This window comes from Oncorhynchus keta, chromosome 8 (assembly GCF_023373465.1).
Source record: "Oncorhynchus keta strain PuntledgeMale-10-30-2019 chromosome 8, Oket_V2, whole genome shotgun sequence".
Taxonomy (NCBI): Eukaryota; Metazoa; Chordata; class Actinopteri; order Salmoniformes; family Salmonidae; genus Oncorhynchus; species Oncorhynchus keta.
In genome coordinates this window covers 24,403,085-24,417,149 of record NC_068428.1, presented here as the reverse complement: position 1 = coordinate 24,417,149, position 14,065 = coordinate 24,403,085, and the positions used below count along the sequence as shown (strand labels likewise).

The window sequence follows — 14,065 nt, the reverse complement described above, 5'->3', positions numbered from 1 at the left end:
TGTCTATGTCTGAATCAAACAGGAGTATGGTTCCATGCAAGTGGACAGGGCAAATTATAGCATGAGGATTATCTATTAAAACTTTCCATATCTTCAATGTCCTTGGGATTTAATCATCATTCATCTCAAATAGGGGCTGCATTCTGATGAACAATACAATGCGACTCAGTATGGAATGAGATACAAAGAGGATTTCATTTGTAATCCACTTTATTAATGCATTCTTTATAAAGACAATTGCAAAGTTCCATTTTCTAAAGTTGGTAGCCCTTTCTTGCGAATCCAGGACTCTGTGGTACTCAGTGACTTCAGGACTTCAGCTGCCTTCTAGATCTTCAATTTGGTTAGCCATTTTGGCTATCATTGATGATTGAAGTGATGCTCCAGAGCCTTGGTATAATTTCAGCCAGTAGTTTTGAAAGAGGTGCTCACAAGACAAAACAGGTCCCATTTTTTGTGTACTCTGTCATCAAATTGTTTACTACGCCATCCATGTAGTATGATATGTTATGTTTTGTACATTTAGTATGATATGTTACGAATCCAATTCGTAAGATGAAAGAAAGTCGCACACTCCCAAACATTTAATGTGTATAGCAACCAGTGCCTTCTTCTTCAATATAATTTGTACTGGTACATTCTAATTCTCAGAGTAAAAACTCTACGGACACTAGAGGATCACTAGAGGATCAATACAGCTGCATTAGACAAAAACCTTTTCACACAAGCACTGATATTTAACCCTTCCTCCTAGGCTGAGTCTCCTCCTACCCATCTGTACAAACATCGTTCTTTACTGCTAGGCAGGACACTAAGTGCTAAACTTGTATTTCTCCCTTAAAGTGACCTGACCTAGACCCCCCTTCATCACTAATCCATGTCTCTCTCCCCTTATCAATGCCTGCCACATGTGATCACTTCCCTGCACTCAATATTTCAATAGGATACCTTATATAATGTTTACGTTATACATTACCCTCTCTCCCTCAGTGACATGAATAAGTATATTTCATTTTCTCAGAACCCAACAGTACAATATGTTATTAATTTGTTAAGCTTAAGATCCCAGACTGCATCTTTAAGTAAACTGTAATAATTTGAATGGGCCTAAGCTCAATCATATGGATACACTATTCTCCATCTCGGCAGGGTTCAGGTAGTTATAGGGTAGTGTAAGTAGTGCATTCCTCTTAATGATTGATCGACTGAGGTAGGACAACTCTGCTTGGAACTGCTTAATCATCTGCATGGGGACAGCCTCATCAAAGTGTTGATCTGGGTATGTACCAAGGGCAATCTAAGGAAGACAGAACAAACATGATTTAAGTGACGTATATTTCAGATTAGAAGTGAACAAATCAGACTCGTATTTATTAATGGGTTTGTCAAAAGCAACAGTGACTGCACCATATTACAGACATGACTCTAAAAACATAGCGGATCTTGACTTACAAGGTGAAACAATTAGGGGACAAACTCACTGTGTCTGAGTATCTCTTGCTGAGCAGCCATGTGGAAGCCATGTTATTAACAGTAGTGCTGATGTTTGGCAGTACTTCCAAAATGGTGTTCATGCTTGAGCTCCCCTTCGTGGTGGGAGGAGCTTTGCGCAGTAACAGGGGGTTGTTGGGTACCCAACCACCATAGTCAAACTAGGAAAGAGAGACATCCTTGTATAAACCAATGGTCAAAAGGCAAAATAAGTACATTTGAGTTTAAGTAACATAGTTCTATTAAAACAAAACATGAACTATGTGATTATAGCCTAAATTAAATTTTTGATGAAATTCTATAGTGTGTAGCTGGCTACTTTAATTGCTCTCTTCCTTAACTCACCTGCCCCATATTGAGGGCGCAATGTTGAGCTGACACAGTGAAGATAATCATGGTAATGAATTTGACAACTTCCTCCACTTTGTCAAATCGCTTAGGGATTCCTGTGGAGGCAACATCAGTGGATGAGAAGGATAGGTAATACAACACGTCATAACAGTGTAGCTTTCTTGGTTTTATTGACTGATACTTCATAAGTAACGTACCAGACTTGTTGTTTCCAAGGAACCCATGGATGAAGATCTCGTGGATCCAGTCCTGAAGCTCAGAGTCCCTGGACACTTCACTGTCAGAGGAGTAGAAGTGCTCCACCATCCCCTGGACAAAGCTTCACATCACAACACATTTTTAATGGCATGTTCAGTAAACCAAGCTAGCTACTAACAGTATTGATATCAAGCTTCAGCCCATACTGTTGTGTTATTTAGAATAATAGGGAAGTGTTATTCAAATTTTGCCACTAGGGGTTATTCAAATAAATAGCTCCACCTGTTGATGATGTTCCACAGCTTCAGGCCGTCCTCCCTGTAGTAGAAGTTAGGGATGGACTCCAGTCCTCGTGCAACAATGTTCTCCGGCAGACAGAGGGAGCTGTAGGTGATTTCTGAGTGTGCCCTTTTCAAGAGTTCCTTCAACCCCTTCAGTCCCATAGCACCCTAAAGAAAGGAAAAGTTTACGTCAATACAAGTGGTAAACATGGAATTGTATCGGACAAATCAATGCATTTAAGGTACGTACATTTGCTAAGGGTCCATCAGGACTAATCAGTCTTTTTCGCGCAAGAAGGTTGATCTGCAGGGTGTAACGGAAGTGGGGTATCAGCAACTATGCAGAAACAGAGGGGAAATCGAAAGAACAAAAGAAAAATGAGCAAAGAGAAGGTGAACAATTTGTTTTATGACTGAATTTACAGCTCAGGGACTATAACGTGCATTTTCTTGCTCTTCATTGTTTGGTGGGACCCCAGTCTGTGTCAGGTTGTCATACCTTGTGGAGAGGGTGCATGATAGGAAGGCTCCGGTAGGTTGCCATAGTGAAGGCCTCTGCCAGTAAATGAGTGCCCAGTAGATGGTAGCTGATCTGGAACTCGGAGAAATCTGCGTTTCTCACAAAGATCTTGGCTAGCAGCCAGTCGTGCTCCGAGTCGCTAGGCAGAAATATAGGGTTCTGCTGAGAGGGCTGCTGCTCCAGCTGTGAGATAATATATGCCATTTAGCAGAGTCATGTGTGCATACATTAGTCATGTGTGTATATACACATTAGTCATGTGTGCATACATTTCACATATAGGTGGCCCTAGGAATTGAACCCACAACGCTAGCGGTGCAAGCGCCATGCTCTACCAACTGAGCCATACAGGACCAGAACAGAGAAACCCAGAGGTCAGAAGTAATCATCACTTCTGAGGAACATATTTACTAAGCATTTGCAACATTGTAACATCTGCCCCTCTTTCCAGGTATGTGTACTGTACCTGGATGGCGATAGGCAGCAGTTTGTCCTCTGGGTTCTTGTAGAACAGGCAGAGGGCAGCCGTGAGGGGCAATGGTTTACCATTGACCACCCGGGTTGGCACACCCTCAAGCCTCTTGTAGTCGCAAAGGAATATGTTTCCTTCCTGTAGGGAGGATAGGAAACAGAGGTGAAGACTTTATGGGAACATGGAATTTAAAGTACCCACTGGACAAAAACTGGTTGAATAAATGTTGTTTCAACTAAAAATATTCAGTGGGATGACATTGAACCAACGTGAAAAGTCATCAACATAGGGTATTTTTGTATTCTTTCACCCAACTTGCAACTTAAATCCAAGGACATGGTGAAATTGTTTGTTGATTTCACGTTAGTTGATAACTCAACCAAATGTAAATCAAAAGTAGAAGTTGAACTGACGTCTGTTCCCTGTGGGTGGTTAAGCAGTAGCTCATGCTATTTACAGGACAAAGAAAAAAAAGGACGGATGTTCACGGATGATGTTACAAAAGGATAGCATGTATAAAGTGAACAGAAGGGATCCAAGCCCTGAACCGTAGGGAACATCACATTCCACTTCAGAGTTGCAAGATAACTTACAATCTAATTCATAATTCATACCTGCATCTCCGTCGCCAGGGAACTCCCGTCCTCCAGGAAGGGCTGTACCATCTCGTCTGTGACAGGGAAGTTGGGGGGAAGCGTTGTGCAGCGCTGGATCACATTGGGGTTGGTTCCATTCAGAAACTGGGACCCGAAAAAGTCATCCTCCTTCCAGTGCTCAGAGACATACTCTAGAAGGAAGGGATTTTTAAAAATGAATCCCCTATTTTTGTAGGAGTTACTTTTTACTGATGTCTCAAAATTACCCTTATAGTTGATATCCAATTCAATGGATCAGGTCTCTTACCTGAAATGGGTGTTCTATTTTTCCAGAAAACAGTTTTCATCATCTCCAGGTCTTTCCACTGCTCGGTGGAGTTCACCAGGCATTTCAGTTTGAGCTCAGCTATACTGGTAGGGAAAGACGGGAAGAGACAGGTTATAGGCCATTCTTATTCCCTCACAGTCATAGGAAAGGTTCTGTGCATCTGGATGAGCATCGGCGGTGGCACTTCAAATCAAAGGATGGGCTCATAGTAATGGCTGGAATAGAATGAATCAAACACCTGGTTTCCATGTGTTTGATACATTCCATTCACTACATTTCAGCCATTATTATGAACTGTCCTTCCCTCACCAGCCTCCTCTGTCGAACATACAGTATGTTACACTGGTACTGTTGTGGGAATTTAAACTGCTTTAGGCGTGCCGTCTGCTTTGAACTTACGCTGCAGCTTTGGTGTAGATAAACTCTGACATTTTGGAGAAAGAAAATTTAACTTCAGAAGGGAGGGCTGAGACTTCAGTGGCGTTATTGATGTGCGGGACTCCCTCGGCATACACAATCCACCTAATGGTGAGACAAGAAGACACACACACACAATCAATCTAAAAGTGTTGTACAGACAAGTTGACTGACTGTTGTCTGCTGTGTGTTGAGCTGCATACAGTCCTACAAAAACAACTGGTAAAAACACTCACTGGAACAGTTTCTTGTGAAGCTCCAGCTCCTTTTTACGATGATGCACCAGTAGAGGGAGCTCATCCTCAAAAATCTTCCTGGCTGTGAAGTGGAGAGGAGGACAAGATGTATTACACACTTATAGTAGGAGCAGGATTATAAATAACATTAGAGTATCCTCGGAACAAATGTTGAATCAGGACACACCTTTTCCTCCTCTCAGCTCCACAATTTCCCCTCTGGACAACCATCTGTAACAAGGGAAGAGGATTACGTCACCCTCAGGTGTCGTCACGACAACCTTGGAGCAGAACCACTCATTTTCTGGCAGGAACAGGTACTGCTCTTTCTCCAGTTTAACCAGGAGGAGTTGCCCCAGAGACGAGGGGTTGGTCACAGTGTAGGTCCCTGTCTGTAGAGAATGGAGAAGTACAGGGTGTTGAATAGCTAGCTAGATGCTTGGGCTGAAGAGCAAGATCACATTCATTATGAATATCCCCTAAACATTAAATGGAATGTTTAGGGGGGTAATGTACAGACAAGGACATATACAGGTAAATTGACAGAAAGGATTTCAAGTGTTTTTTTTAACAATCTGGACCAACGAATGTTCTTAAAAGGGAAACCAGTGAGCAGGGTAAACTGGTTCTGCTGGTCCTCAAAGATAAGCCATAGCACCTCAAGATAAGGTCACTTCAAAATATCTATTCACATGTAAATATCCCTAGAATGTGCTCAGTGCTGACAGTAGCGCTACCGCCCCAAAACAACACATTGCTCCAGGAGGCATGGGTTGAAACACAGACTGCACAGCTTTCCATTCTACGTTCCATTCTTTCCATTCTATGTTCCATTCTTTCCATTCTATGTTCCATTCTATGTTCCATTCTTTCCATTATATGTTCCATTCTTTCCATTCTATGTTCCATTCTTTCCATTCTATGTTCCATTCTATGTTTCGGTCTGTTATATCTGGAGTACTTCTCCTGTTCTATCCGGTGTCCTGTGTGAATTTAAGTATGCTCTCTCTAATTCTCTCTTTCTTTTTCTCTCTCGGAGGACCTGAGCCCTAGGACCATGCCTCAGGACTACCTGGCATGATGACCCCTTGCTGTCCCCAGTCCACCTGGCCATGCTGCTGCTCCAGTTTCAACTGTTCTGCCTGCGGCTATGGAACCCTGACCTGTTCACCGGACGTGCTACCTGTCCCAAACCTGCTGTTTTCAACTCTCTAGAGACAGAGACAGCAGGAGCGGTAGAAATACTCTCAATGATCGGCTATGAAAAGCCAACTGACATTTACTCCTGAGGTGCTGACTTGTTGCACCCTCGACAACTGCTGTGATTATTATTATTTGACCATGCTGGTCAGCTGATGTAAGAAGGGCTATATAAATACATTTGATTTTATTTTGATTCTATGTTCCATTCTATGTTCCATTCTCTCCTCATCTCAATCATTTATCAACTGTATCTATCGATAAAAAACACAAAATATGTAAATATATTTACAGTGCATTCAGAAAGTATTCAGACCCCTTGACTTTTTCCACATTTTGTTGCATTACAGCCTTATTCTAAAATGGATTACATACTACATCTTGCTCATCAATCTACACACAATACCCCATAATGACAAAGCGAAAATATGCTTTATGAAATGTTTGCAGAAAAATCATATTTACATACACTACACTTTTATTGTTAATTTAATCAGCACAACAGTTTTCAGCTGTGCTAACATACTTGCAAAATAGTTTTCTAATGATCAATTAGCCTTTTAAAATGATCAACTTGGATTAGCTAACAGAACGTGCCATTGGAACACAGGAGTGATGGTTGCTGATAATGGGCCTCTGTACACCTATGTAGATATTCCATTAAAAATCAGCTGTTTCCAGCTACAATAATCATTTACAACATTAACAATGTCTTCACAGTATTTCTGATCAATTTGAAGTTATTTTAATGGGAAAATAAATAAAAATCTTTCAAAAACAAGGACATTTGTAAGTGACTCCAAACTTTTGAACGGTAGTGTAAGTATTCAGACCCTTTGCTATGAGTCTCGAAATTGAGCTCAGGAACATCCTGTTTCCATTGATCATCCTTGAGATGTTTTTACAACTTGATTGGACTCCACCTGTGGTAAATTCAATTGATTGGACATTATTTGGAAAAGCACACACTTGTCTATATACAGTAAGGTCCCAGAGTTGACAGTGAATGTCAGAGCAAAAACCAAGCCTGAGGTCGAAGGAATTGTTAGTAGAGCTCCGAGACAGGATTGTGTCTAGACACAGATCTGGGGAAGGGTACCAAAAAATGTCTGCAGCATTAAAGGTCCCGAAGAACACAGTGGCCTCCATGATTCTTAAATAGATGAAGTTTGGAACCATCAAGACTGTTCCTAGAGCTGGCCGCCCAATACAACAACACTGAATGAACACTTTTATTTTAACTTAATATAATACAGAAATAAACATCTATTTAGTCTCAAATAAATATTGAAACATGTTCAATTTGGTTTAAATAATGCAAAACCACAGTGTCGGAGAAGAAAGCTAACGTTTAAGTTCCTTGCTCAGAACATGAGAACATATGAAAGCTGGTGGTTCCTTTTAACATGAGTCTTCAATATTCCCAGTTAAGAAGTTTTAGGTTGTAGTTATTATAGGAATTATAGGACTATTTCTCTCTATACCATTAGTATTTCATATACCTTTGACTATTGGATGTTCTTATAGGCACTATAGTATTGCCAGCCTAATCTTGGGAGTTGATAGGTAGGCCTGATCACTGACAACGATGAGACAGCCTATAGGGAGGAGGTCAGAGACCTGGCCGGGTGGTGCCAGAATAACAACCTATCCCTCAACATTACCAAGACTAAGGAGATGAGTGTGGACTACAGGAAAAGGAGGACCGAGCACGCCCCCATTCTCATCGACGGGGCTGTAGTGGAGCAGGTTGAGAGCTTCAAGTTCCTTGGTGTCCACATCACCAACAAACTAGAATGGTCCAAACACACCAAGACAGCCGTGCAGAGGGCACAACAAAGCATATTCCCCCTCAGGAAACTAAAAAGATTTGGCATGGGTCCTGAGATCCTCAAAAGGTTCTACAGCTGCAACATCGAGAGCATCCTGCCTGGTTGCATCACTGCCTGGTACGGCAATTGCACTGCCTCCGCCCGCAAAGCACTGATTATTTGCAACGCAGGACAAGGTAGTTAATCTAGTAATACCATCAACCATGTGTAGTTAACTAGTGATTATGTTAAGATTGATTGTTTTTATAAGATAAGTTTAATGCTAGCTAGCAACTTTCCTTGGCTCCTTGCTGCACTCCCGTAATAGGTGGTCTCCTCGTGGAGTGCAACGTAATCGGCCATAATCTGCGTGCAAAAATGCAGATTAGAGATTGTTATGAAAACTTGAAATCGGCCCTAATTAATCGGTCAGCCTCTACTCCAGAGCGCTCAGGACCTTAGACCGGGGAGATGGTTCACCTTCCAACAGGACAACGACCCTAAGGACACAGCCAAAACAATGCATGAGTGGCTTCGGGACAAGTCTCTGAATGTCCTTGAGTGGCCCAGCCAGAGCCCAGACTTGAACCCGATCTAACATCTCTGGAGAGACCTTAAAATAGCTGTGCAGCGACACTCCCCATCCAACCAGAGATTACTTTAATGTATTTTTATTTTACTAGGCAAGTCAGTTAAGAACAAAGTCTTATTTTCAACGATGGCATAGGAACAGTGGGTTAACTGCCTTGTTCAGGGGCAGAATGACAGATGTTTAGCTTGTCAGCTTGGGGATTCAATCTTGCAACCTTTCAGTTACTAGTCCAACGCTCTAACCACTAGGCTACCTGCTGCCCCAGCTTGAGAGGATTTGCAGTGAAGAACGGGAGAAACTCCCCAAATACAGGCGTGCCAAGCTTGTAGCAATCATACCCAATACGGCTGTAATCGCTGACAAAGGTGCTTCAACAAAGTATTAAGTAAAGTGTCTGAATCATTATCTAAATAAGGTATTTGCAAAAATGTCTAGAAAACTGTTTTCACTTAATCATTATGGGGTGTTGTGTGTAGATTGATGAGAATATTTTTTTTAATCCATTTTCAAATAAGGCTGTAACGTAATAAAATGTGGAAAACGTGATGGGGTCTGACTTTGGACACACCGACTCACTCAAATGTTTTTCTTTATTATTACTATTTTCTACATTGTAGAATAATACTGAAGACAACAAGACTATGAAATAACATATGGAATCATGTAGTTACCAAAAACGTGTTAAAGAAATCAAAATATATTTTATATTTGAGATTCTTCAAAGTAGCCACCTTTTGCCTTGATGACAACTTTGCACACTCTTGGCATTAAATGTCCAAACTTTTGACTGGTACTTTATATATCTATATATTTTGAGGGGATACATTATTATTAATCAATGAATTGATACTTTATTATAAATATTTATTCATTAACTATATTAAAGGTGCACTACGAATAAATTGCTATCCATTTCCTGGTTGCTAAAATTCTAATAATTCACCTAATTTAAGTTTATGTGAAAAAATAAACATAGATAATGTAGAGAATCATTGTACTGTCTAAACCGTGGTGAAATATATTTTCAATAACCAAAAATATAGTATTTTCAGCCTTTTTAAGCTGGTGTACAACACAGAGTAAAAGAGGCAAAAACTAAACTTAAGAACGGGAAGCATAGAAATAGAACATATGGAACACATCTACTGCTTCTTAGACTTGCTTTCAATGAGAATGACAGATTTAGAACTCACGTTTCTATGTGCATTTGGTCAGGTTGGCCAAAAAGTTACATATTGCAGCATTAAGCATTTCCCCTCATTGCTCACTGGTAACTTACCATCCCAGTCATGAAATCTAGGCCATAGTTGTCAAGGTTAGTGCGCTCACTTTCCCCCTCTGTTCCAATGAGTGTGACATAAATGTAGTCAGATGAGCCAGAGAATAGAACTTCCCCTGTAGTCACCTTTACTTTATATTCAACCATGGTGAGCCAAAGGGAAAACTGGAAAAGGACAACAAATACTTTACACAGACAAAGGGGTTCTATCGTTCAAAGCATCAACACTTTTTTTCAAACCATATAATGGTTACAATATTTTCTGAGATACTGGATTTTTGTTATAGAGGATACCACAAGCATTGTTTTCTATATAATATTCTAAATGAAGACGTCCTCTGAACCCCCAGACGTTTCACAATTTTATTGTAGCCCTGAACTAGCTCACCTGATTCACTTAGTCAAGGACTTGATAATAAGTTGAAAATTTTAACCAGATGTGTTAGCTCTGGAGTAGATAAAATACATGGGGTGGCTGTGGGTTCTCAGGAGAAGTTTGAGAACCACTGGCCTATGGTATGGTTCTAGATACAAGCTTTTAGCAATATACAATATCTTAAAGTCAGCATACCTTATCAAACGAATGGAGATGATGGAGTCTCTCTCGCTCTCTCTCTCTCTCTTTCTGTATGGACTTTGTCTCACCGGTTACCTGTACTGTATTTTAAGGGCTGCCCCCTTACCTTGGTCTAACAGGTTCCTCGGTTAGAACCAGCCGATTGCCTTGGTCAAACAGGTTCCTCAGTTAGAACCAGCAGATTGCCTTGGTCAAACAGGTTCCTCAGTTAGAACCAGCAGATTGCCTTGGTCAAACAGGTTCCTCAGTTAGAACCAGCAGATTGCCTTGGTCAAACAGGTTCCGCAGTTAGAACCAGCGGATTTTGTGTGCAAATGTTGATAATGTACAAACAATCAACAATCCATCTATTTTTAAATCCAGAATGTAGCATATCACCAAGACCAGAACAGAAAAACAATGCGTATTGAGCTCATCACCAATACAGGATGTAATGATGGGTACAGCCAAATCCCTTCGGGGATGTGTCCTTCCTCTATTGCAGTATTTCCAACGGTTTTAGGTCTTGCAGAAACAACTTCGTCTTGTCTGGGCAAGTGAGTTGTGTTAGAGAATTCTTTAAATAATGGTGTTCAGTTTCCTTTACTAGCCTGCTGTTGTCACTTAATGCTGGTGGGTAAATCCTGAACAGGGGCTTGTGCAAGCATCATGAAACAATTACACTACCGTTCAAAAGTTTGGGGTCACTTAGAAATGTCCTTGTTTTGAAAGAAATGCAACAAAAAAAAGTCAATTAAAATAACATGAAATTTATCAGAAATACAGTGTAGACATTGTTAGTGTTGTAAATTACTATTGTAGCTGGAACCGGCAGATTTTTTATGGAATATCTACATAGGCGTACAGAGGCCATTATCAGCAACCTTCACTCCCATGTTCCAAAGGCACGTTGTGTTAGCTAATCAAATCAAATCAAATGTATTTATATAGCCCTTCGTACATCAGCTGATATCTCAAAGTGCTGTACAGAAACCCAGCCTAAAACCCCAAACAGCAAGCAATGCAGGTGTAGAAGCACGTAGCTAATCCAATTTATAATTTTAAAAGGCTAATTGATCATTAGAAAACCCTTTGCAATTATGTTAGCACAGCTGAAAACTGTTGTCGTGATTAAATAAGCAATAAAACTGGCCTTCTTTAGACTAGTTAAGTATTTGGAGCATCAGCATTTGTGGGTTTGATTACAGGCTCAAAATGGCCAGAAACAAAGACCTTTCTTCTGAAACTCATCAGTCTATTCTTGTTCTGAGAAATGAAGGCTATTCCATGCGAGAAATTGGCAAGAAACTAAAGTGCAAACTGGCCATAACCAGAATAGAAAGAGGAGTGGGAGGCCACAGAGCACAACTGAGCAAGAGGACAAGCACACTAGAGTAGGCTACAGTCCTTAAGGATAGGTTTCCTTACCCTGTTAGATGTCTATGGACAAGTTATGACAGCAATCCATGCTCTAGTGTAGTGTCCTTGGCAGTACGTGTTTCCACATGCTAATGGCACAAATCCCATTCAAGTCATGGGACCGAAATGAGCATTTTTCACACATCATGTTCAAAATAGTGACTTTGTTGAGCTTCACAATTCATTTGAGATACTTTCGGATAATTTAGACATGTTGCGTAAAAATTCTAACATTGGTCCCATGACTTGAATGAAATTTGTGCCACAAACAGTTTCAGGGAAACTAAAACAAAGCATGGATTACTGTCATAACTGTTCACAGGGTAAGGACACCAAAGTGTTGTTTTTGTAATTTGGGTGAACTATACCTTTAAGGACTGTAGCCTATTGAAAATTGAAGCGAATGTAATACAAATAGGTTAATGATTTTATATATATATATATATTTAAATATATACACCGAGTGTACAAAACATTAGGAACAACCTCCTAATTTTGAGTTGCACCCCCTTTTGCCATCAGAACAGAATCAATTCGTCAGGGCATTGACTCTGCAAGGTGTCAAGCGTTCTACAGGGATGCTGGCCCATGTTGCCTCCAGTGCTTCCTACAATTGTGGCAAGTTGGCTGGGTGTCCTTTTGGTGGTGGACCATTCTTGATACACACAGGAAACGGTTACGAGTGGAAAAACAGCAGTGTTGCAGTTCTTAACACACCCAGGTGTGCCTGTTGTATCATGTACAAATATTCCCAGTGTGAAATAGTTCCCATCCAAATGACTGTTATTATTTAATTATTTATTGGCCTCTACTTTTATTTATTTTTTTACAAATCCCAAATCACTATTGCAGGGCTGACCAACTCTGTTCCTGGAAAACTACCATCCTGTAGGTTTTTGCTCCAACCCCTGTAACAACTAACGTGATTCAGTTTATCAACCAGTTAGTTAGGTGCGCTAGATAAAGGTTTGAACAGAAACCTACACTCTCATTCAAACCCAGAATCCTATACTGGATTTCTCCAGACTTCCAACACAATTCATTGAGACAAGATTTGGAAGGATGGCCACGCAAGGCTAGTGTTGAACATATCAACTACCCACATACCGGTGGTGTTCCTGCCCAGTGTTGCCAACTCATTTTCAGGGGAAGTTGCTAGAGGCAGGTTGATTTGTTGCTAAAAGTTGCTAAATGACGTCATTACGTAGAATATACAATAATGTTACTCAAAGTGACTGGCCATCTCGGCAAAAAATACGATTTGACATTTGTCCAGGTACAGACTCCCACTCTATTCTGTACTTCTGGCTGTGCAATTTTGATTGACTCATGTTGAGTTATGTTGTAAGTTCTGTTCAAGATCAAACATTCGTGACCAACTATATTAATTGGCTTTGGCTCGTCGAATCCGTACTACTGCTGCTGCAGTCAGCCAGCAATGCACTTTTGCATCCAGGCACGTGTGTTGTTACTGAAAGTGTGACAGAGAATATCGTTTTTGTGTCATTTAGAGGGAAAATGCGTGCATTTTAGCGTTTGAGTCACTTTTCAAAAGTTGCTAAAAGTTCCAAATACATTTTTAAAAGTAGCTAAATTTGTTGCTAGGTGCTGTTTGAAAGGAAAGTTGCCAGGGTAGTCTGAAAAGTTGCTAAATCTAGCACCAAAATTGCTAAGTTGGCATCACTGTTCCTGCCTGATTACATGGAAGACATTGCATTGCATCAACTAATTGTTGTGCGCCACGTCATTGACTATCGGGCATTACATCACTATATCATATGATGTGGTTAGCTGATATGTTATGTGATGTGTTCTGTGATGTGTGTTTTGTCCTGTATTTTTCTTTTTAATCCCAGCACCCGTCTCCGCAGGAGGCCTTTTGCCTTTTGGTAGGCCATCATTGTAAATAAGAATTTGTTCTTAACTGACTTGTCTAGTTAAATAAAGGTAAAATAAAAAATAAACACCTATCCAAGCTTTGCGAGATCTGGCAGGTGTCTGGAATGTAGTCCGGCAGGAATGCCACCCATATGATATAGCGTATAGCAGTCTAATGCTACTGCACAGTTGATGACCTGGCATGCAAATAACGTACTATGTAACTATTGGTTGATGCAATGCATTATCTGCAATGTGGTCAGGGCCTGAAACATGGCCCTCAACTAGTTGAATCAGGTATGTTAGTGTAACCGATGTGAAATGGCTAGCTAGTTAGCGGGGGTGCACACTAAAGCGGCTTTTGTGGCGTGATGGGTAACGATGCTTCGTGGGTGTCAGTTGTTGATGTGTGCAGAGGGTCCCTGGTTCAAGCCCAGGTA

General features: G+C 40.7%; 1 protein-coding gene across 1 annotated transcript; it reads right to left on the bottom strand.

Annotated features, from left to right (window-relative positions):
- Nucleotides 1-192: 192 nt before the first annotated feature.
- LOC118383601 (hydroperoxide isomerase ALOXE3-like) lies at nucleotides 193-10,635 on the bottom strand. The gene is made up of 15 exons (XM_052523872.1): nucleotides 10,344-10,635; nucleotides 9,773-9,937; nucleotides 5,078-5,282; nucleotides 4,891-4,972; nucleotides 4,637-4,759; nucleotides 4,217-4,320; nucleotides 3,928-4,100; nucleotides 3,308-3,451; nucleotides 2,821-3,024; nucleotides 2,572-2,658; nucleotides 2,323-2,489; nucleotides 2,040-2,161; nucleotides 1,837-1,937; nucleotides 1,482-1,652; nucleotides 193-1,297 (listed from the first exon to the last, which is right to left on the bottom strand). Exons 2-15 carry the CDS (start codon nucleotides 9,917-9,919, stop codon nucleotides 1,118-1,120), a joined length of 2,010 nt encoding a protein of 669 aa, XP_052379832.1. The 5' UTR covers nucleotides 9,920-9,937; nucleotides 10,344-10,635; the 3' UTR covers nucleotides 193-1,117.
- Between the last annotated feature and the right edge of the window lie 3,430 nt (nucleotides 10,636-14,065).

What these genes read in the sequence shown, in the direction of transcription:
- LOC118383601 (XM_052523872.1), bottom strand. Translation starts at nt 9,919, where the DNA reads ATGGTTGAATATAAAGTAAAGGTGACTACAGGGGAAGTTCTATTCTCT. An exon ending in CTGATGGACCCTTAGCAAAT is followed by an intron (nt 2,490 to 2,571) that starts GTACGTACCTTA and finishes TCCTTTCTTTAG; the next exon opens with GGTGCTATGGGACTGAAGGG. An exon ending in CCTTGGAAACAACAAGTCTG is followed by an intron (nt 1,938 to 2,039) that starts GTACGTTACTTA and finishes TTGCCTCCACAG; the next exon opens with GAATCCCTAAGCGATTTGAC.